The sequence below is a fragment of the Oncorhynchus mykiss genome, chromosome 10 (assembly GCF_013265735.2).
Source record: "Oncorhynchus mykiss isolate Arlee chromosome 10, USDA_OmykA_1.1, whole genome shotgun sequence".
Taxonomy (NCBI): domain Eukaryota; kingdom Metazoa; phylum Chordata; class Actinopteri; order Salmoniformes; family Salmonidae; genus Oncorhynchus; species Oncorhynchus mykiss.
Genome location: NC_048574.1, coordinates 63,321,448 through 63,346,417, shown reverse-complemented (window position 1 = coordinate 63,346,417; position 24,970 = coordinate 63,321,448). Strand labels below are relative to the sequence as shown.

The 24,970-nt window shown below is 42.2% G+C and overlaps 3 protein-coding genes across 8 annotated transcripts in view; 2 read left to right on the top strand and 1 right to left on the bottom strand.

Moving 5' to 3' along the window:
• Positions 1–13,341, top strand: part of LOC110534627 (zinc finger and SCAN domain-containing protein 22-like) — a 231,841-nt gene extending 218,500 nt beyond the window's left edge. For 2 of the 4 annotated variants that reach the window (XM_036934511.1, XM_036934515.1), the window contains 3 exons: positions 9,820–9,931; positions 10,169–10,296; positions 11,857–13,341. In XM_036934511.1, coding sequence (XP_036790406.1) covers positions 9,820–9,931; positions 10,169–10,296; positions 11,857–12,873 — 1,257 coding nt within the window. In that variant the 3' untranslated portion in view covers positions 12,874–13,341. Of the gene's footprint in view, positions 1–9,819; positions 9,932–10,168; positions 11,817–11,856 lie in introns of those variants that run through there. The other 2 variants (XM_036934514.1, XM_036934512.1) reach the window with 2 other exon arrangements.
• The window catches only part of LOC110534616 (oocyte zinc finger protein XlCOF7.1-like), a 1,104,347-nt gene that overhangs the window by 156,617 nt on the left and 922,760 nt on the right, over positions 1–24,970 (bottom strand). The window lies entirely within an intron of this gene.
• Positions 4,449–7,864, top strand: LOC118936410 (zinc finger protein 629-like). Its single transcript, XM_036934517.1, has 3 exons — positions 4,449–5,003; positions 5,509–5,639; positions 5,820–7,864. Exons 1-3 carry the CDS (start codon positions 4,721–4,723, stop codon positions 6,951–6,953), a joined length of 1,548 nt encoding a protein of 515 aa, XP_036790412.1. The 5' UTR covers positions 4,449–4,720; the 3' UTR covers positions 6,954–7,864.

Genomic DNA, 24,970 nt, shown 5'->3' with positions numbered 1-24,970 from the left:
CCACAATTCATTCATAATTATCCATAATCATGGAAGCATTTGAAGTCCAAAAGCAATGGGACTCCCTAAATCTTTCTCAGATTATTGCCAATCCCACAAGGAATGACTCCAAACACCCAGAAAAGGCTACTCTCCTTGATGTTATCCTCACAAATAATCCTTATAGGTATCAGTCTGGTGTTTTCTGTAATGACCTTAGTGATCACTGTTTTACAGCCTGTGTTTGTAATGGCTGCTCAGTGAAATGACCTGTCCTGATTTCTCATAGACGCTTGCTAAAAAACTTTCATGAGCAAGCCTTCCTTCATGACCTGGCCTCTGTAAATTGGTTTAGAATCAGCTTGATCCCTTCTGTCGAAGACAATTGGACATTCTTTTTTTATATTTTTAGTGGTATTGATAACAAACACGCCCCCATAAAAAAAGATAATTAAAAACAGGCTCAGCCCCTGGTTTGACCGTTATCTGGCAGAGTTACTCCACCTCAAGAATTCCATTTGGCGAAAGGCTCGGCACACGCATACTCAGGCTGACTGGCTCCCAATCAGGCAAATGAGAAATAAGTGCACCCAGGCTATCCGGAAGGCCAAAGTAAGTTACTTTAAGGAGCAGTTCTCTTTCTGTGGGTCTAACCCCAAGAAGTTTTGGAAAACGATTAATGACCTGGAGAAGAAACTCTCCTCCTCACAGCTGCCCATGTCCCTTGATGTTGATGATGTGTTTGTTACTGCCAATGAGCGCATGGCTGAGCTCTTTAATCACCACTTCATTACATCAGGATTCCTATTTGACTCAGCCATGCCTCCTTGCCCATCCAACATTTCCTCATCTCCCACCCCTTCTAATGCGACTAGCCTTGATGCTCCTCCCTCTTTATCCCCTGTCTCGCTACAAAGTTTCTCCCTGCAGGCGGTCACTGAGTCTGAGGTGCTAAAGGACCTCCTTAAACTTGACCCACAAAAAACATCTGGGTCAGATGGTTTAGACCCTTTCTTTTTTAATGTTGCAGCCCCTATCATCGCCAAGCCTGTCTCTGACCTTTTTAACCTGTCTGTCCTCTCTGGGGAGGTTCCCATTGCTTGGAAGGCAGCCACTGTGCGTCCTTTATTTAAAGGGGGAGATCAAGCTGATCTTAACTGTTATAGGCCAATTTCTATTTCGCCCTGTTTATCAAGTGTTCAACTATCAACTTGTCAATTATCAACTGACTGGATTTCTTGATGTCTATAGTATTCTCTCTGGTATGCAATCTGGTTTCCACTCGGGTTATGGATGTGTTACTGCAACCTTAAAGGTCCTCAATGATGTCACCATTGCCTTTGATTCTAAGCAATGTTGTGCTGCTAGTTTTATTGACTTGGCCAAAGCTTTTGATACGGTAGACCATTCCATTCTTGTGGGCCGGCTAAGGAGTGTTGGTGTCTCTGAGGGGGTCTTTTACCTGGTTTGCTAACAACCTCTCTCAAAGAGTGCAGTGTACAAAGTCAGAACATCTGCTGTCTCAGCCAACAAGCTTTCTCTGCACTTAACCTTGTTCTGAACACCTCCAAAACAAAGGTAATTTGGTTTGGTAAGAAGAATGCCCCTCTCCCCACAGGTGTGATTACTACCTCTGAGGGTTTAGAGCTTGAGGTAGTCACCTCAAACAAGTACTTGGGAGTATGGCTGGACGGTACACTGTCCTTCTCTCAGCACATATCAAAGCTGCAGGCTAAAATTAAATCTAGACTTGGTTTCCTATATCATAATCGCTTCTCTTTCACACCAGCTGACACACTAACCCTGATTGTCCCTTGTTGTCTCTACCTTCTTGCCCTTTGTGTTGTTGTCTGTGCCCAATAATGTTTGTACCATGTTTTGTGCTGCTGCCATGTTTTTGCAAACATGTTGTTGTCATGTTGTGTTGCTACCATGCTGTGTTGTCATGTGTTGCTGCCTTGCTATGTTGTTGTCTTAGGTCTCTCTTTATGTAGTGTTGTGTCCTATATCTTTATGTTTAATCCCCGTCCCCGCAGGAGGCCTTTTGCCTTTTGGTAGGCCGTCATAGTAAATAAGAATTTGTTCTTAACTGACATGCCTAGTTAAATAAAGGTTAAATAAAAAAATAAAGCACCGTTGAATATTTACCTTAATGAGGTGCTGTAGATGGAATAAAATAATTATATTCCATTCTATTCTACTATGTTCTTGCTAACACACTGTTCTTTATAAACAAATATGCTCTGAGCTTGAAAGACACTTGAATTGGAGACTTGACGTGTAACGTAATAATCAGTACCGTATTTCAAAAAACAGAGCGAATACACTTTTCATTTAGCTACACCCTTTGAGCTATGACACCACCATTCATATCCTTTCTCTTCAGTGTAAACGGAAGTGTGCCATTCCATCAAGTGATCTTCCCCTGGTCGAGTATGCGATTGGCTGACGACATGCTGATGTTGGTTAGAGGTGGTGGAAAGGGAGTCCCTAGAGAAAGCAAGAACAAGATGGTTGTCAGGAGTAGTACCGTGTTATCATAAGGAGACGTATACTTGGAAAACGGACGAGGAATGGAGGGGAAAAAGAGAGGGAGAGGAGGTCTAAGAGAGAGAGGGAAGAGGAGGATGAGCTTGAGTCGAATAAAAATGGTGGAAAAAAGGGAGATGGTTTGTTAAAGAATGGTAGAAAGTGTAAGCAGAGTGAGCTGAAGACAGGAGGAGAAATGGAAGTGAATGAGGTCAAAGTATCAGAGGTGGTAGGTGTGAGGAAGTTATCGGAGACCGAGGTATGCACCGAGGGTCAGGAAAAAGATGAGTCTGTGACAGTAGGACTGAAGTTTAAGGAAAAAGTGGACTCTTGCCTTTTGGCTGATCCATTTGTGGTCTCACGGTGGGTGAAAAAAGAGTTGGGTAACATGGAATCGGTGAGGGTAACCAGAAGTGGTCTAGTGATAATTGTTTGTGTTTCTGTTGGTCAGAAGGAGAAGGCGCTCGGAGTAAAACAAATAGGGGAAGGAGAGTAAATTGTTTCGCTCTCAAGAAAAGGCAACCAATGAAATTAGTGATAACTGGGGTAGCAGTAAATATAAACGTTGACCAGCTGAGGGGAAAGATTCCCCATGTTTGTGATGCTCGTCGTTTGATACGACGCAGGCAGGGTGGTGAGAGTGGGGAAACAGAAGAGTCATTGTCTGTTTTTTTTAGTTTTGAAGTTGAGTCTTTGCCCGACAAAGTGAAGTTTGGATATATAAGTTATCCTGTATGAGTGTATGAGCCGAATACATTACGATGCTACAGGTGCCAAGTTTATGGGCATGTGGCAGCAGTGTGTAGGAGGGAGGTTCCTAGGTGTGAGAAGTGTGCAGAAGGGCATGAGACAAAGGAATGTGTAGCATTGGGGAAAGTAATGGTATGTGTTAATTGTAGGGGTGCCCATGGGACATGGGATCAGAAATGTCCCGTGTGAGACGCAGGTTAAGGTTTCCAGGGTTAGAGTAGTGCAGAAGTTGTCATTTACTGAGGCAGTGAAGAAAGTAGAGGAACATGGGTCAAGGGGGAGGGATCCTGAGAGGAGTGGTGTGAGTAGTAGATCTGTACCAGGGAGGGATAGGCTAAAAAGTGATATAAGTTTCAGTAAGATTGGATTTTTAGCATTTATAGCAATGGTTATAAACTGTACTGCAGGGATGGAACGGAAGTTGCAGAAAATTGAGGTTGTGGCGGCAGCTGCAAAAAGGTATTTTGGTGTGCGAGACTTGACAGAAGAGTTACAGGGTGTGTTAAGTGGTGATGTCCTGCGCCTCCTGGGTGGCTGTACTGCAGCGCCAGCTGTGCCACCAGAGACTGTACTGCAGCGCCAGCTGTGCCACCAGAAACTCTGGGTTCGCGCCCAGGCTCTGTCGTAACCGGCCGCGACCGGGAGGTCCGTGGGGCGACGCACAATTGGCCTAGCGTCGTCCGGGTTAGGGAGGGTTTGGCCGGTAGGGAAATCCTTGTTCCATCGCTCACCAGCGACTCCTGTGGTGGGCCGGGCGCAGTGCGCGCTAACCAAGGTTGCCAGGTGTACGGTGTTTCCTCTGACAGATTGGTGCGGCTGGCTTCCGGGTTGGATGGCGCTGTGTTAAGACGCAGTGCGGCTTGGTTGGGTTGTGTATCGAAGGACGCATGACTTTCAACCTTCGTTTCTCCCAAGCCCGTACGGGAGTTGTAGCGATGAGACAAGATAGTAGCTACTAAACAATTGGATACCACGAAATTGGGGAGAAAAAGGTGTACAATTCAAAAAAAAAGTGCTGATGTACCATCCTTTCAGGATGATGGCTTGAGGTAGGAATAAATAAGGTTAATTAGTGAAGTAGGGTGGTGCTAATTATATACAATTTTGAAATTATAAAGTTAGATGGTAGGGTATTTATTTCTTACATTTTTATTTTTCAAGCAAAGTAGAAGTACTGCAGTCTAGTAGGTGGCGGTAATGTAACAAATTGGATGTCAACCGCCGTTAAACTTCAGAGAAGAAGAAGAAGTAAACGGAAGTGAACAGTGACCAGGAATAATTTCCACGTTAGCGTTTTTATTGTCGTTAATTATACGTTTATTAACACCATGGAACTCAAAATATGACTAATTGAACTTAACAGCATTACATACTCACCCCATGTAGTCTTTAATTCGCGTTGGAAAAGGGACTTGTTCGATATACGTTATTTGGTAACGCTAGCTGCTAACGTTAGCTAACAATGGCTAACTGTATGGTTTTTCACACTCAAATTGCCTCCATTATGGAGGTGCTAGCGAATGCAGCCGTGGCAGATATATGTAAACTCGTAGACGACGACTATGCAGTGTTTCGTTTGGAAATAACTCAAAGCCAGAAAGAAAACAGGGTATTGCGGAGGAAACTACAGCTACTGGAACTGAAGACGGCACGGGAGCGCGCCGAGAGGACAATGCGAGAGCGCGTCCTCGCCAGTCGTCCCAGTAGTGTCAAGATCCTCGACCGATACAGAGGAATCGCAAGAGGTAAATCAGGGGAGGATGGCTCATTGTAATGTCTGGAACGGTGCAAATGAATGACATCAAACACATTGATACCGTTCTGCTAATTCTGCTCCAGCCATTACCACGAGCGCGTCCTCCCCAATTAAGCTGCAACCAACCTCCTGTGATGTTCATATATAGCTCAGTACAGTAGCCCCATTCCCCTCTGTACATGTGTTCAGATGTGTTACCCAGAATTTGGTCTTGGTCAGTTTTTGGACAGTATGCAATAATTCCCCTGATTACTTATCCATCATATTCTAACCAGATTCTTGATTTACTACATTTCCTATTATTTACTCAACAATGTGATACATGGAACATAATACTTACATCAATAAATAGTATATCAATAAGTTATGAGAAGTGTTACCTTACATCCTTGCCAATTCTAGATCTTGTTAAAACTGTCAATAGTCTACAACATAGAGGTAAGCATTGACAGTACCCAATTTAACCACCTCTTTTCCCCCAATCACTCTATCAGGTGAAGGAAATCTCACTGGAGGCCACAGGAGCTTTGTGAAGCCAGCGGGACACAATACATGGAGAGATGACCAACCAATCACTGTTGATGAGGGGAGTGGAACCTCAACCCAGCATGTTATCATGATAGAGGTTAGTGTAATAGTATTACATCAAAATTACAGTACATCAAATGTGGCCAGTTTATTTCAGCAAGGCTCCCCTCAGTTATTCACTTGCTAATATGTTCATCCTCATTTATATGCCATAGAGGAGCTTGTGAGACTTCCATATGACATTGTTATCCAATAGCCTCCTCTCTTCTTGTGTCAGTCTGCAGAGGTTGAAAGTCCTGGGGTCAAGCTGGATAGGTCTGAAGTAGAAGAAGACCCACGGCACAGCAGAGACATCAAGACTGGAGGGACTGGAGCGCTCCCTGTAGCCACAGAGGACCCCGCCCCAGTGCAGCCCAGGACCCGACACAGCATCACGGAGGTCAGTGGAACGCTGAACACCGTCCTCAAGTCAGAGACCAACACAGAGACTTTAACAGTAACACAAAGGCTTTTACACACAGGATCTGACCACAGGTCAGACTCGGAGAGACTGGGGCTTGGGGGACTGGGGTGTCCTCCTGCTCCAAGCTCAGAATATTTACTTTACAGTAACCCGAGCCCGAGGACGGTTCATTCCAATCCAGATTCAGGTGATGTGTTAAATGCTGGCGATGATCCGTGTTGTTCTTACACTACAGAGATGGACCCTGGCAACATGCCCCTGGGTTTAGAGACACAGACTGATCTATCTAGAGGAGACTGGAATCGGTACAGTAGTAGTGTGTACTCTGAAGGATGCCTAGATAAGAAAAGGAAGGGTCTAGTTGTAGATGAAGTGACAGTGAAAGTGGAGGGCGACACTCCTCCCACATGGAATGCAGATAGTCACCTAGGCGATGGACACTCACAGGGCAGAGATTTCTTAGATTACAGGGAAAGCTTAGTGTCCACGTCGATGGGGCCTTCTGATTCACACGGGCGTATCCTTTTCGATCAGGTATTGAACTCAAATGACAGGACTGGAGCCCAGACTCAGGGAGGGGGAGCCACATCAGGCAATAGTAAAGAGAAACGGTTCCTCTGCATGTTCTGTAACAAAGGCTTCAGCTGCGCCCAGAAGGTGGAGATCCACCAGAGGGTCCACACAGGAGAGAAACCATACAGCTGCCCCCAGTGTCACATGCGCTTCGCCCAGTCTGGCAGCCTGAAGAGGCACCAGAAGGTCCACACAGGGGAGAAACCCTTCAGCTGCCCTCAGTGTGATAAGAGGTTCTCCCGTCAGCACCTGCTGAAGACGCACCTGAAGGTCCACACAGGAGAGAGGCCGTTCGCCTGTACACAATGTGGGAAGAGGTTCTCAGAGAGGAGCTACCTCAAGATACACCAGAAGAAAAACCATTCCACTCTATAGCTTCTGAAGTGTTGATCACCTCCTGCATTAAAAACGACCATTAATTGTCATTGTTGTCTGCAGAAAAGATCCACAGATGCATTTGGATTAACAAGAGTAACAGATTTCAGTGTTGAATATTCCTGGGTTGAATATTCAACACTACGTAAAGGTAGACTCAGCGAGATGATGTAGATCCGGGTTCACCAACTGGCGGCTCGCACTTCAGTTATCTAAGCAATTTAAAACGAATACATTCGTATTTGTTTTTATTGTTGGAAATAAAACACCAGCAAATCAGTTCCAATTGATTTTAATTTTGGAAATCTGTTCCTGAGTTTTCCCATGTTTAATAGAAAGATATGTGATCGTATACAAATTTAAGCAAGTTTTGAAATTATTATATTTTTGTCAAATATTATATCTGTTTGGGCTTCTTGCGGTCAATTTTCAGTCTACAAATTATAATTATGTTCCGGCCCCTTGACCATCTGCAAGAAAGATATCGGCCCACAGCTGAATCTAGTTGATGATCTCTGACTTCGATGCACAAAGTAAACAGCAGTAGTGGGTCAATTTCCGCAATAACTAAGTGTTGAAGCATGAGGCTGAACAAGGAATAATGAGAGTAACAGATTTCAGTGTTGAATATTCCTTGGTAGAATATAGTATCCAGACATTGTGTGATATATAAGGCATATATATATAAGCCTAATGAGTCAGTTTCATATTGTGTTTGTACTGTACATTTGATGTTAAATCCATTACTTCCTTTCAACTACCCCAAAAATTCCCAAGACACTTTTAATGAGAAAATAAATGCAGTTTATCGAGTAAATACAGATTTGTTACTGTGACATGTGTATGTGTGGTTTTCATATGGTGTATTTAGAACTCGTTTATGTTTAATAAACACAAAATGTGACTTTTCATTCCAAGACTGTCATTGAGACTCTTTAGTATACATCACTTCTGATCTCAACATATTCTGCATAAACATGACGTTTTACCCAATATACATTTTGCACTTACTAAATATACCTACACATACCTACCACAGCAGACTGCTGAGAGGAGAATGGCAAATGGAATGACGTCAAACACCTGGAAACCATGTGTTTGATGTATTTTATACCATTCCACCTATTCCGCTCCAGTCATTAACACAAGCCCGTTCTCCCCAATTAAGGTGCCACCAAACTTCTGTGATACCCACACACCAACAAACACCTACTGTACACATCAGAATAGTTTTGTCAGGTTTGTCTGATGACTTTTGACTTATCATAGCTGACTTATTTTTACCCACATCATATTTATGTCCACCATGATGGGTTTAAAAACAATGAAGTCATTCTGTAACTACAGTATAGGACTCAAACGTAGTGGGGATGGGTAAACACTCCATGTTGAAAGTGTGTTTATTATCTGTGTGTACATATCTGAGGGAGTGTATGTCTGTGTAATCTGTATCACCTCTCATCCAGGAGGAGGAGGGTCCAGAGGTGCTGCTGGTGAAGGAGGAGGGGTGGGAGGAGGGTCTGGGGAACCCTGAGGGGACCATGGTCGTGGAGGACAACCAGACTACACCTCCTGAACCCACAGAGGAACCAGCTGAGCAGCACAGGACCACACACAGTCTCACTGAGGTGAGCCCACTGAACTACTGTCTGAATGGTTTTAGGTCAGCGGCATAGCCACAAAGCCACTCAGAGTATGAGTGCTGATCTAGGATCAGTTTAGTATTTTAGAGCATAGTGAATAAGATTTATATGGAAGGATCCTAGATCAGCAATCCTACTCTGAGACTTTGTGGATACAGGCCCAGGTTTTAATAATTGTGTCTTACGTGTGGCACCATGCCTTTGAATTGTCAAACCATTAAAGTGTGTGTCATGGAAATTCTACACATGGGACACTCAAAGTCAATCTTAAATGAATCATTGTTTATTACCAGCATGCTGAGAGGTCAGTCAAACTTAGATGCATAAGGTATCAGTCTGAAGTGAGCTCTACCGGGGCAGTCCCGTTAGTTGTCTTAAATATTTACGCAGTCAAGTTATATTAGCATGATTTAGCTTATTCATCATTCATAATTAATTCCTCATTAACGTTTGGTTCATGCATGTGACAGACGAATACCTCACCAGGCTTCTTCTGTACAAGCTGAGACCTTGAAACTGAGATATCCTTTCGTTCTCAAAACAAAGTTCTGAGTGTACTGCCAAATTGCAGATACTGATATTGAGGATTTGTTCAGTCAGTCACTTGTATGAACACAGAAATTAGTTATTGGAAATGCACAAACATCTCTTCCGGGTTAGGGGAGGGTTTGGCCGACAGGGATGTCCTTGTCCTAGCGACTCCTGTGGCGGGCCAGGCAAAGTGCACGCTGACACGGTTGTCAGGTGCACAGTGTTTCCTCCGACACATTGGTGCGGCTGGCTTCCGGGTTAAGTGGGCATTGTGTCAAGAAGCAGTGCAGCTTGGTTGGGTTGTGTTTCGGAGGACACACGGCTCTCGACCTTCACCTCTCCCGTGTCCATAAGGGAGTTGCAGCAATGAGACAAGACTGTAACTACCAATTGGATACCACGAAATTTGGGTAAAAAAAATAAATCCATCACAACTGTCAAGTAATCAAATTAACTAATGAGGTCTTGGTGAATTTTGTCTTAAGTGTGGGACCATGCCTTTTAAATAATCAAACTGTTAAAGAGTGTCAAGTAATCAAATCAACTAACACGTTTGCATAGTATCAAATCAATTGACCTGTTTGCATAGTACTCACAGCAATCCCTAATTGCTCAATCAGAAAATGCTCCATAGCAGGGTGCTCATATCAGATTTCTTGATCCAACATCCTCTCACTCTGTATCTCTTACAGTCAGTAGACATGGATGATTGGAAGCCTGATCTGCTGCTGGTCAAAGAGGAGACAATAGAAGACGGACCAGATAGTATTGACCTGCCGAGTGGACTAAAGATGGGGGAGCAAGGTAAGGGAGAAATACATATAGCCTACATACAGTAATAGATCTACAATGGGAATAGTGATGCACCTGGCTATTCTATTTTTTCTTCATTCATAAATACAATTTATGTTTACATATAAAAACACACATTATAATGTATGATGTATATAATGTATAACCAGGTGATTGACCAGGTAAAAAAACAACATACGTAAAGTTTTCTATGCCATGTAAAGTCTATTTTGTTACCTCTTCCTGCAGGTGGTTGGCTGGAGGCTAACACAGGAGACTGGGCTCCCATCTTGGATTCCCAGACCCAGATCAGTGCAGTCAAGCGCCCAGGGAACAACATCACTGAGCAGGCCAGGACCAGAGGTGACATAGTGGAGGTCAGTGGATGGGACAGCGTCCTCAACTCTGGGCTGGGGAACAACACTGTTAACCAGAAACAGATAGTGGGACACAAAACAACAACCAATCTTAGTCTCCATGACAACAGACTGGCTGTGACCAGGGAGAGGCGTAGATTTGGTCTGCGGGGACGGGGAGGTGTCCATATGAGGCGGGAGAGAACAGACACAGACTCGGGTAGGGATGCTCCGTCCTGCTCCAATAGTTGTGATTCAGAGAGACTGATGCCTCAGGTTAACCCCCTAACAGGTGCTGCCTTCAGCCTGCCTTCTATAGGATCTATCAACTGGAACATGGACCCTGCGACAACACAGACACTCCCTGGCCTTCATCCTTCTCACACTTTCCTAATGTTAAACCAGACCTCAGACAATGCCAGTGACTCAAAACTAAATGGCAGCACCAGCCCATTGACAAATGACAGTAGTAGTGACGTTATCAGTAGATCCGGTGGCAAAGAGAAGCGCTTCCCGTGTTCATTCTGTGGGAAAGCCTTCAGTTTCCCCAAACAGGTGGAGATCCACCAGAGGATGCACACGGGGGAGAAACCATTCGGCTGCCAACTGTGTGAGAAGAGGTTCTCCCATCAGCACCACCTGAAGAGACACCAGAGGGTCCACACAGGGGAGAAACCTTTCAGCTGCCCCCAGTGTGAGAAGAGGTTCTCCCACCAGCACCAACTGAAGATGCACCTGAAGGTCCACACGGGAGAGAGGCCGTTTGCCTGTATGCACTGCGGGAAGAGGTTCTCCGAGAGGAGCTACCTTAGGATACATCAGCAGAAAATGCACATGGCCCATGTATAGAGTATAGTAAGTAACATGTTATGTAGTACTAGCTAGTATGTTTGTAGTTAATTCTGTTGGTTTTGGATGTAGGAGGGAACTGGATGAGGTGAACTGAAGAAAGAATGAGTATGATGAGGCAGAGTAGATGATATGGTGATGGTTGTTGTGATGGTGTCTGTACAAATACTTCACTGATGAAGAGTGACACATTTTCCCCCTTTAGGTTAATACTGGTGTTTTATAGTGAGATAATTATGGTGCCTTAATTAATGTTTACTTTATGTGAAGTTGTGTGTTATGTAATGTTGAGCCTTTTCCAATGTGGAAAAGGGGGTACCAGATTTACAGAAAAGGTCAAGTGTTACCATAGTGAAAAAGTTATTATATTTGTCACGTATCGTTTTGTGCAATAAAAGTACTATACTTCAAGTTGTCTTAGTGTATGATCATTTTGTGAAATTAAATACAAAATTTACTCTGTGCTGACTGACTTGGTTATTTTTGTATCATTGCAGGGACTGAGTTTCCCTTGTCTCAGTCTAACCAGAACATTATATTTCATTCTTGATTCAACACATATGGAATTGTTTTATAATAAACCCCAAAGGTTCCATATTGTTAGGTACTTCAATCACAGTGTTAGAGATGGGCTTGACTGTGGTTAACATTTTATAATATCATGTTTCTGTGTTGTACAGCAGAGTTTCTTATATAAACTTGTATGCTTTTCTGTACAATTTGTGTTTACAGTCTGCTGTCCATGAGGACCTGCTGATATCCGGTGTTGCTGGCTGGAGACACTGGGCCTCTGAGGCGGCTGGGCACACACCCTGGCCCCGGATCAGTACCCTGGATCAGGAGCCGTCGCTCTTCCTTCCCGAGTTGGAACCAAGACCCAACCATGAGGGACAGAAACTCTACCACCACACAGAGCACAACCAGTGGACAGGTGGATTGAATAACCTCAACCCTGGTGGTCATCAGAGAGACAGAGGCTCCAGTCAGGGATCCAGTCTGCAGCCCAGACCCTTCTCTTCACAGTCTCAGTGCAGGGATGAAGCAGGGCCTGGGGCTGATAGAGATAGACCTTCCTGTTCCTATGATACAAACACCACAGTGTCCATGATGAACAGAGAAGGTCACCCTGGGCTTCAGCCTTCACAAACAGTGGTGAGTGAACCCCTTGGGGGTAGTCTAACAGGAAGTCTGTCTTCTCCTTCAGGGTCTCATCTAATGCCTAATGACTGGGTTCATAGGAGGCCTGGGTCTAGCCTTCCTCAGTTACCTCATGGTTACCCCACCAATACAGACCGGGTCAGGATGGGTGTTCACCACAAGAGGTACCTAGCCTATAACACGGCACCCAATCTCAACAACACCCAAACAATGGCTAGAGGTCAAGGAGGGAGCTCAAAGACTAACGACCTGAGGGTGGTGGCTCCTGCTTCTACCTCATCTGGGTCACAACGTGGGAAGCAACGCATTAGGACGGACGCCGACAAACCGTATGCCTGCCCCACGTGTGGGAAGCGCTTCTCTGAGGCAAACTATGTGAAGCAACACCAGACCGTTCACACCAAGGAGAGGCCCTTCAAGTGTAAGCTGTGTTACAAGAGCTTCTCCTTCCTGAGTAACCTTATCAGGCATAGGGGTGTCCACAATGAGGAGGAACCCTTCAGCTGTACCCAGTGTCACATGCACTTTGCCCATGCTGGCAACCTGAAGAGGCACCAGAGAGTCCACACAAGGGAGAAATCCTCCAGCTGACCCCATTGTGAGAAGAGATTCTCCAGCCAGCACCAGCTGAAGATGCACCTCAAGGTCCACACGGGAGAGTGACTGTTCGCCTGTACACACTGTGGGAAGAGATTCTCAGAGAGGAGCTACCTCAGGACACACCAATAGAAAACCATTCCACTCTATAACATAGAAAGTAACCATACCACTCAAACCCTGAATTAAAGACAAACATGAATTGTCATTTTTGGAATAATGAGAGTAATAGTGTTGAATATTCCTGGGTAGAATATTGCATCCAGACATTTATAAGCCTAAAAAGTCTGTTACATATTGTGTTTGTACTGCGTACATATGATGTTCACAAATGCCATTCAACTACTTAATTTCTTTCCAAAGACACTTAATGAGAAAATAAATGTAGTTTATCATACAGATTTGTAGTTGAGACAGGTGTATGTTGGTGTATTTAACACTTGTTTATGTTTAATAAACACGAAATGGGACTTTTCATTCTTAGACTTTCATTGAGACTAGTATACATCACATCTGACCTCATCACACCAGTGGAGGTTCCTCAGAGGAGGAAGGGGAGGACTTGAATTTCTTTTTTTTTTAAATAGTAAAACATTGAAAAAAGTTGTCCTTTTTAGATAAGACTACTAATATAGTTACGCCATCAAATCATTGATTAAAACACACTGTTTTCTAATGGAATACAACTTGGCCGCTATTAAAGTGAACTGTGATTACTGGTGATACTTTCTGACCATTCTGTTGAAAAACGTTTCTTAACCGGAACGAAACGGGGATAAACATACCTGAATTTGTCCAATGGAAACTCTCGTTTGCAACTGTTGGACGAATGATTACACATTAGATCAGCTAGATGCAGGGAAGAGTGTGCAAGGCGGTATTGAATGTGTCACTCACTGTCTGTCCATGTGTAACTGTCTGTCACCTCAAATAATTCTGTCGACCTGTGTACACCTACTTTGTAAACTTTCATTCATAGGCTAGGTGGTAGCAACCTCATAATGGGTATAGGGAAAATTTGAGTATCATGTAGTAGCCTAAACCTATCAATGTTACATTGAACTGGGTGAATGGAATATGAATGAAAGTCATCCAATATGCCGTAATAGAAATAAGGCCATGCTCATGAAGAAAAAAAAGACATTCTGAAGCCCACCCTAACCCTATAGTTCATATAGAAAATGCGCTATTGGCTACAGTCAAAGACTGCAGAACGATTTTTTTGACAGGGGGTGCAGGGTTTTATTTTTTGTTGCCTGATATAGATATGTTTCAACTTATAACGTCCGACGTTTTGGTATGCTATTAATCAACTTGTTTATAACTAGATACACTGTAGCTTCTCTTTTGCCATTATGTTGCCCTAGAATACTAACTATACCCTAGCTCAGTAGAATAACGTAATAGATCGATAGAATGAATGCTTCGATTTAGTTGACATTGGTGAAGACGTTTAGGTACTTGGGAAAAAAATACAATAAATAAATAACGGGACAGATTTTCTGTATAAAATCTTCAAATGACATCAGTTTGACAGGTTGTCAGGAAAAATAAACCTGTGAAAACGGCCCAACGTGTTTCTGATAAGATTTCAGTTCGGCTTCGATGCATATTTGATGTGGTTAAAATACTATCCGTTTTTATGAGGCTTTTATGATGATGGTATCTAATTGAGCATTGCATTATCTCAAGATGCAGAAAGAAATTGCCTACGTTTGGTGTATCATTTTAGTGCAATACATACTAATTCTGCAGGAGTTATTATGAAGGCTATAGCCCTATTCTCACGGGACTAGTAATACTAGAGAACCGCGGTTATGTATTTATTATTTATTTATTTATGTCCGTTATCCCGGTGAACGATTCAGACGGGATTCGTTTTTTTTGCCCCCTGTGATGCTTTCTTTTTTTTCTTCTATAAATTGACAGTTATGACGGAAGCCTATAGGTTGTTTTTCTAGGCGTGAAGATTATTCAAGAAATCCAGGCGATGACAGACTAGGCTGATAACTTGAGTTTGGTTCCCAAGTTTCTAAACCATACCAAACCATATTTGGTAAAGTGTCGCCCTAATATTTGAATTGAGGAAGTGTGATCATAATCATTCGGATATTTTAGCTATCCGCAGTAGAATACGTCCTAAATGCCCCCAGCCTTCAGGTGTGAGCTAAACAGATAACTTGCGCTTGACATGCGTTTTTGGCTATGGATGAGAAAGTGAACTTGTTCCAAAAGTTTAGCTCAGATGTATGCTACTTTGCGATCTATTAACAGCAAGTGTGGCATTAAATAGTCGCCATATTTTCCAATGATGGATTTGGTGAATTCATTCGCACAAAACGTACTTTGCTCAATTTATCGAATCAGTTATTGTTTTCTTGCTCAAATCGCGAGAAACAACTGTCAAACTCAGACATTAATCTAAAAACACGGGGATGTTGATTCGCACGGGACGACCATTATTGGAGTTTGCAAAAAAAACAGGTTGTTCTGGTTAGTCAATGTCCAGATTTTAGTTTCCATTTACAATTGAAGTCGGAATTTACATACACCTTAGCCAAATACATTTAAACTTTGTTTTTCACAATTCCTGACATTTAATCCTAGTAAAAATTCCATGTTTTAGGTCAGTTAGGATCACAACTTTATTTTAGGAATGTGAAATGTCCAAATAATAGTAGAGAGAAGGATTTATTTCAGTTGGCCGTGGAGAACGTTCTGCTGCCTGCAACATCCTCCAGCATGACCGGTTTGGCGGTGGGTCAGTCATGGTGTGGGGTGGCATTTCTTTGGGGGGCCGCACAGCACTCCATGTGCTCTCCATAGGTAGCCTGACTGCCATTAGGTTGGGTTGTGCCGTGGGGGAGATCTTTGTGGGCTATACTCGGCCTTGTCTCAGGATGGTAAGTTTGTGGTTGAAGATATCCCTCTAGTGGTGTGGGGGCTGTGCTTTGGCAAATTGGGTGGGGTTATATCCTTCCTGTTTGGCCCTGTCCGGGGGTGTCCTCGGATGGGGCCACAGTGTCTCCTGACCCCTCCTGTCTCAGCCTCCAGTATTTATGCTGCAGTAGTTTATGTGTCGGGGGGCTAGGGTCAGTTTGTTATATCTGGAGTACTTCTCCTGTCCTATTCGGTGTCCTGTGTGAATTTAAGCGTGCTCTCTCTAATTCTCTTTCTCTCTTTCTTTCTCTCTCTCGGAGGACCTGAGCCCTAGGACCATGCCTCAGGACTACCTGACATGATGACTCCTTGCTGTCCCCAGTCCACCTGGCCGTGCTGCTGCTCCAGTTTCAACTGTTCTGCCTTATTATTATTTGACCATGCTGGTCATTTATGAACATTTTAACATCTTGGCCATGTTCTGTTATAATCTCCACCCGGCACAGCCAGAAGAGGACTGGCCACCCCACATAGCCTGGTTCCTCTCTAGGTTTCTTCCTAGGTTTTGGCCTTTCTAGGGAGTTTTTCCTAGCCACCGTGCTTCTACACCTGCATTGCTTGCTGTTTGGGGTTTTAGGCTGGGTTTCTGTACAGCACTTTGAGATATCAGCTGATGTACGAAGGGCTATATAAATACATTTGATTTGATTTGATTCATTAGGTACCGAGATGAGATCCTCAGTCCCCTTGTGAGACCATATGCTGGTGCGGTTGACCCTGGGTTCCTCCTAATGCAAGACAATGCTAAACCTCATGTGGCTGGAGTGTGTCAGCAGTTCCTGCAAGAGGAAGGCATTGATGCTATGGAAGGCATTGCTGCTAAGCATGAGGGTGGCAGCATCCTGTTGTGGGGGTGCTTTGCTGCAGGAGGGACTGGTGCACGTCACAAAATAGATGGCTTCATGAGAAAGGACAATTGCATGGATATATTGAAGCAACATCTCAAGACATCAGTCAGGAAGTTAAAGCTTGGTTGCAAATGTGTCTTCCAAATGGACAATGACCCCAAGCATACTTCCAAAGTGTGGCAAAATGGCTTAAGGACAATAAAGTCAAGGTATTGGAGTGGCCATCACAAAGCTGGCATCATTAAACTGAAGACTTATTTAGTTTATCAAATCAATTCTCTGTAATTATTATTATTATGTGATTAACTAATCAAGTAGATGTAATTAACTAGGAAGTCGGGGCACCAAGGAAAATATTCAGATTACAAAGTTATAATTTTCCTAATATAACTTTCAGATATTTTAATATCTGATCAATTAGTCTTCTAATTGGGGGACAAAATGGCGCCGTAGAGAGAGCACTGTGTTTCAGCGAGCTCCCGTGGCATTTGTAAATGTATATTTTACATTAATCTTTTTTTTGGCTAAATAAGTTAGATCCTACAATGAGTCTTGACGACTATTTCTCAAAAATTTCCGACAACATGCCCAACAGAACTACTAAGAACTCAACCAAATCCACCACCCCTGTAGATGTGCAGGAGGAGCTAGCTAACGTTAGTAAAGCTAACACCATTGCGGATCCAGGCACAATGGACCTGGTGATTCAAAAGATGACTGATAACATTACTAATGATGTTAAGATAAGAACGTTAAGATAAGAACGGTCTTGGAATCAATAGCAGGCCAATCAGCTGAACTACAGAGGGTTGTGAAACGTTTTGATGAGGCGGAAGGAAGAATTGCTACAGTGGAAACTTCAATTTCATCTATGGACACTAAGATAAAAACACTTGAGAAACCGGTGCGCGAAATGAAGGAGCACATTGACATTGGATAATCGAGGACGCAGATGTAATATTCGTGTTGTGGGACTCCCGGAAAATTCTGAAGGGACACGTTCAGTAAAATTCTTTGAGGAATGGATCCCTGGCTAACTACAAATGGACACTAAGGCTGGTCGTGTGAAGCTGGACAGAGCCCATCACTCTCAAGCACCGATACCCGGTCCCAACCAGCGCCCACGACCAGTGGTAATAAAGTTCCACAACTTCACCGACAAGCAGCGCGTCATGGACGCGGCTAGAAACATCGGCTCTGATGGTAGTCAACGTAAAGGTCCAAAGGTCTAATTCTTCAATGATTATTCCACAGCGGTTGTACGAAGACGCAAAGCGTTTGATGAGGCGAAGGCTCGACTCAGGAGAATGAAGATGGACTACGCACTGCTGTACCCGGCCACATTGAAGATTATGGTCAACGGATTGTCTAAAAAGCTCTACACACCTGAAGAGGCTGCTGCGTTTGTTGACTTTCTCCGGTTAAATAACTTTAAGCTGCACCTCCGCAGCATTGGATAACGTTTTTATTTTTGGTTGAATCTGATCATGAAACAGTGGTGTGAGTTCTCACGTACTCCGGTTCAGTAATATTCGTATCTTTATTATTTTTCTTGCTAAAGTAACTGCCACTATAGCTCAGGCTGAGATATGTGTGAATCCATATTGGTGCCCAGAATTGGTTTTAGGTGGAAGAGCCTCAATCTTCTTCTATTGATTTTCATTTCCATATATATAAAGGATGAGGCTATTGAGTGGCAATGCGGACTTAAGAGTCTACATTGGAGAGTTGAAATCCCCTGCATGTTAGCTAGTGGGAAACCCCCTTTTGGATCTTTACATGTTTATTTTGGGGTTTAGTATAGTTCGAGTTCAGGGTTCATATCGTTTGTTTATGCTCGGTGAGCTAGAAGAGAGTTCAACACATGGAAAAAGGTACCACCCCACTTTTACAGTAGGATTCAGTCTGGATATTGAATGGTCAAGGTGCAATGGCAGGTAACAGACTGTGTGTATGTACATGGAACATAATTAAAAGGAAAAAGGTACTGTCTTTTTTGAATAAAAAAATATTTTGATATTGCCCTGTTGCAAGAAACTCATTTGGATGATAAGGATCACCTGAAATTACAACAAGGGGGGTTTGGTCAAGTGTTTTTCTCATCATTTACATCCAGAAGTAGAGGTGTAGCAATTCTTGTGAAAAATAACTTACCACTTAAGGTCTTGAATTGTGTGAAAGATAAATTTGGTCGCTTTGTTATAATTAATGGTACTTTACAAGGGCAGAACATTTCCATAATGAATATTTACTTCCCCCCTGCCCACCCCTCTGATTTCCGCACTAAGGTATTTCTAGACTTTTCAGAATTAAACTCGGACACTGCAGTGGTTGGAGGAGATTTTAATTGTTTGTTGAACCCCCTTATTGATAAGTTTCCCAGCGGTATAGCTTCACTCTCTCCTCAAGCTAAGTCACTTAAAGCTTAAAGCTATTTGTGATGATCTGGGGTATGCGGATGTCTGGATAAATTTTCATCCCTCCAACAGAGAGTTCACTTTTTTCTCTGCACCTCATGGATGTCAGACTAGAATAGATTACTTTTTTATGCCCAGGACGTCTTTGCAGTCTGTTTTATCCGCTGGGATAGGAAGCATAGTCATATCTGATCATGCTGAGGTGATCCTGGACATAAAACTCAACGGGGCATTCAATCGGTCAAGACATTGGAGGTTGAATACAACCATTCTTAAAGACCATACATTCACATCATATTTTATTACAGAGTTTAAAGCATTTTTATCTATTAACTCTCAATCAACAGATAACCCCTTGCTCCTTTGGGAAACCTGTAAAGCGTATGCCAGGGGTCTGATTATGTCGTACACAGCCACTAAGAGACGGAAAAAGCGTGGAAAGCAAAAAACGTTTGAGGGTGAATTTGAGAACTACAGAGAAGGACTACATTAAAACTCCCACTCCTGCCCTATTAAAGGAAATATCAGTCCTTAGATCAACGTTGGACTCTCTCCTAACACAGGACGCTGAAAAGAAAATTAGATTTGTCAGGCAAAAGCTATATGAACATGGCGATAAGCCAGGAAAGTACTTGGCATACCTAGCTAAAAAGAGAGCTGTCTCTCAGTCAATTGCTACTATTACTGATTCTGATGGCAATCATTTATATACAAATAAATTGATAAATGACTAATTTAAGACATTTTATACAAACCTTTATGCCTCAGAACTGCCAAAGGATGCACCCAAATTAATGGAGAACTTATTTTCTAATATTGAGCTCCCTACTATCTCCGAAGAACAGAGGTCTCTCCTTAATGCCCCTATTACCGAGGAAGAGATAATGTTCGCAATTAAGAATCTGCAAAATGGTAAGGCCCCAGGACCAGATGGGTTTTGTAGTGAGTTCTATAAAGAGTTCCATGGACTGATCCTTGAGCCATTGCGTGATATGTTTAACCACTCATTTTCAAATGACCAGCTCCCTCAAACGCTGAGAGAAGCCAACATATCACTTATTCTCAAAAAGGGAAATGTCCAGAGTCTTGTTCCTCGTACAGACCAATTTCCCTTCTGAATGTGGATATAAAATTGCTTTCTAAAATTCTAGCCACAAGATTAGAGGACTCACTGCCACTAATTGTGAAAGGAGACCAAACTGGCTTCATTAAGGGCCGTAAGTCATGCAACAATGTCAGGCGGCTTCTTAATGTAATTCAAGCCTACCAACAAAGTGCTATGGATGGTCTTGTGCTCTCCCTAGATGCTGAGAAAGCATTTGATCGTGTGGAGTGGTCTTACCTATTCTTTGCTCTAAATAAATTTGGTCTCGGGGACAACTTTATAAAATGGGTGAAAGTTTTATATGATGATCTGCTGCTGTCTTTACTAATGGGCTAAGGTCAAATAGTTTCTCTATATGCAGAGGTACCAGACAGGGCTGTCCTTTGTCCCCTCTCTTATTTGCACTCGTTATGGAGCCACTGGCCGAGGCCATCAGGGTACCTCCTGCTATACAGGGGCTGCTCATTGGTGATGTTCACCATAAAATAAGCTTGTATGCTGATGATGTCCTGATATTCATCTCTAGTCCCGAGACTTCAATTACATCTCTTATTAATATTATTGAATTATTCAGCGAATTCTCAGGCTACAAGATTAACTTAACTAAATCAGATGCTATGCCACTTGGTAACCTACACTCTGTACCTAATACTTCTCCCCCTTCCCTTTTAAATGGTCTCCCTCAGGTTTCATGTATCTGGGTATATTTGTAACTCCTAAATTCCAGCAAATGTACAAAGCCAATTCTGTTCCCTTGTTTGATACAATAAGACAGGATCTGGAGCGCTGGAACTCTCTCCCGATTTCTTGTTTGGGTAGAATATCCCTCTTGAAAATGAACATTTTACCTAGACTACTTTACCCAATCCAAATGATCCCAGTATTACTCTCCAACAAGGTAATAAAGGATGTAAATGGATGGCTAAGTTCCATTATATGGAGTAAACGCAAGCCAAGACTTAAGATGGCAATATTGCAGCTGCCAAGTTCTATGGGAGGCTTGGACCTGCCCAATATCAGGTTCTATCAATGGTGTGCCCACCTATGTTATATTTCTGACTGGATCACAAATGATGACTTCTCTATTTGGTTAGACATTGAGACTTCTCTTTCAAAATACCCCTTACAGGATATTTAATTTTTCAGAAGTTTCAAGTCTGTAGAAGATCACTGCAAAAATCCCATTACACTTAACACACTCAAAGTATGGAGGTCAGTTCCATGCTTCCTGGGAAGGTCCAAACTAACCTCTGCTCTTACCCCAATTCTTAACAACCCAGATTTTAGTCCAGGATTGCTGGATGCTGGATTTAACTTTTGGCTTAATAAGGGCATACGCAGACTAAATGACTTATTTTCTGATAAGATTTGATTGTCATTTGAGCAGATGGTCGAGAAATATCGACTCCCAAAGCAGGACTTTTTCCGCTTCCTACAAGTAAGACATTATATTCTGAAGAGCACCACCTTAATTGGTAACCCTGATATGCCTGTCATTGAAATAATGCTTTTTTTCCCACAAAGGAAAATGTCTGTAAGTCTGTTTTATGATGCTTTAAGGTCCTTTTCTGCTGTCAACACACAGAGGGTGAAACAAGTGTTGGAGAAAGAATTGTCTGTTACTATTGATGAAGAGTTGTGGGAGGACATTTGAAGATATGCAAAAACAATATCTATATTTAATCGTACTAGAGCAATCCAATTAAGAATAATACACAGATTGCATATATCCCCAAATTGCAGACATGCTTTTAGCCCCACTTCCTCTTCTCCTCAGTGTCTTAAATGCAAAACGGATACAGGCACCCTAACACATTGTTTATGGTCATGTACCAAAATACAAAGATACTGGTCTGGTGTTCTGCAAGAAATTGAAAAGATCCTAGGGGTTGATCTAGAATTGGACCCAGTTTATTTACTGTTGGGTCTCCCCAGTAGGCATGTTACTTCTGAGGGTAAGAGGAGGCTTTACAACATCCTTACCTTTGCAGCGAGGAAAAACATAATTTTACAGTGGATTAGTGATAAGGTTCCTTCTATTAAAGATTGGCATAAGATACTATTTGGATGGCTGCCTCTGGAATATCTGACATGTACATTGCATTCTAAAACAGACCAGTTCTACAAAGAGCCTTATCTAAATGACCTAGAACCTGAGGTATCAGCTATTATGCTGCAAGGATTCTCTTAGAATGGTGGGGATCTATGTATTTCAGAATTACACTGTACGTTCCATGTGTGGAACCTAACTTCTTGGTTTAAACTGAGCTTTTTTGTTTAATTTCTGTTTGTAAATTTGTTTAAAATGTATGTATTGAGAGACACAATGATGGGGATGGGGTGAGAGAAGCACCGAGTGGGAAGAGGAAAATGGTGTACGTATGTACGTGTGTGTGTGGTATGTATATATATATATATATATATATATATATATATATATATATATATATATACACACGCAGGTATGTGTAAGTGAGTGCTATTTTTATTTTATTTTTTTATATATTTTTTTGTCTCTGTTGTTGTATCTCTTAATATGGGTGAAAATGGTGAAATTCCAATAAAAAAATTTAAATTATCTGCATGAACTCAGTCTTCACTATGAGTCATCCATACATAAATTGTCTTAAATCATTTATTTATTAACTAACTAAATAATCACAGAAATGCACACATATAGTTACAAGGAAATGATAGCGAATGTGCCCTAGTGGGCTAAACCGGCATCACAGCTTGGTGAACAAAAGAGAAGTGGGGGTCGACTGAGATAAAAGACACTACAAAGTTGATAATTATAACATTTGAAATGCTAATCCTTTGCACATGAACGCACACTCATTCGGGAATAATTGCAATCAATATATATATTTATGCTCAGTATGTCGTCGTGGTCTCTGTTGGAAAGTTTGCTTCTGTTGGAGAGTTTGTCCTCCCTCTCTCTCTCTGCCGTGGTTAGAATGGTTAGTTCAGAGTAACATTCAGCATTGTTGTAATAGTATAGAGGTTTCGACGGTTGTCGGTCTTCGCGTTCACTGGTACCGAATTCCTAGCTGCAGACTAGTAATTAGTATCAAAGATTTGTTCTCATTCTGTCGGTTCGATAGTCTGAGTTTAACCACGTGGTATGGTTAAGAATTCAGCAATCGTCTGAAACCTTAGCCCTCTCGTGGTTATCGAGGTAAGCTGGTGTTACTGTAATTTATATATACCAATGTGTTTTCATTAATTGAATTCCCTTAATCTAATTTATGAGAATTTGTAAGATTCTTGTTTGCATAAAATAGACTGAGAGCAGTCTTATCAATAATAGGTAATGCTGCCACGTTACCACGAGCAACAGTTTATATACAATAACATGACGTAATTTCATTGCTTAAAAAATGAATCTCCTCCTCTCGACCGAGACAAAGGGAACTTTAAAAGTTCATTCTGAGTTCATTCTGACCCACTAGCACATACACAGGACACACAACACAGCTGAATTAACTTTTGACTCCTCACCATTATCGATCACCACTTAACTGACAGTTTTAATTAACAGAAAACCTCGGAATGCACTCACAGCCTTATCTAAAACACCCCAGAGCTCAGTTTCGTCGGTTCAACCATAGGTTAACTACCTTATCTGTTTACTTAATCCACAAGCCATTCCTTTCTTCCTAGTTGGAATGGTGTTCATGAACTTCAATTACTCCTTGTCCGTGTCACACAATCCCTTATTATGAACTCATATTGTTAATCAGATATAATAAAACAGAGTATAAGTTTAATTAGTTACAGTTTCATTTAAAATAAGACAATTTGTTCAGTCATTTAATCATAATTTTCCTAACAGCTGGTCTCTACTCAAACCTTAGCCGTCTCGTAATTGAGAGAAGCATGGTCTAAAGATAAATTCCAAAGGTGGGGGTTATATTCGGAAGAGCAGAAAGGGGATGCCCCACCACGCCAGATCAATGTCTGTGCTCATGGGGTGGGCCTATGATTTAGTTAAACTCCAAAGGGAATTGGAGTTTCCTTCATTAAACAGTTTTATAATCACATTACATAATTTCACAAATAGTTTCATCTTTACTCATTCAATTTATACAACAATTAGATGCAAGCCTCACAACTGAGACTCTTGTATAAACAGGGTTATGGTAATGTGGCTGTATTGTCTCTCATGAGTTTCACAAAATTGTACCAAACGGACCAGTTTGTAGCTGGCTACTTCACCGAGCGTTTATACATTCTCCAGAACATGAATATTGTTCAGTTCTCAAGTTCTGTTAGGTGGAAGAAGTTCCTTTGTTCATTCTATGAAAACTCACTCTCTCTCTCTCTATACTGTCTGGCCATGAGCAAGAATCTCCTTCAGGAATTTATGACCTGCCTAACAGAGCCTGGTGTAGGGGGAAGAGAGAGAGGGGGATGGTGCAGAGAGAGGTGGATGGTGCAGAGAGAGGTGGATGGTGCTCGCTGTACCCAAAGAGGCAACATCATGACAATCCTATAGAAAATTTGTGGGCAGAACTGAAAAAGCGTGTGCGAGCAAGAAGGCCTACAAACCTGACTCAGTTACACCAGCTAGGTGACTTTACTGGGTGACATTCACTTTTACTTGAGTCCTTTTCTATTAATGTATCTCTAATTTTACTAAAGTATGGCAATTAGGTACTTTTTCCATTACTGACAATGACGGCCTACCAACAGGCAAAATGCCTCCTGTGGGAAAGGGAGCTGGGATTAAAAATAAAATATAGGACAAAGCACACATCACGACACGAGAGACACCATAA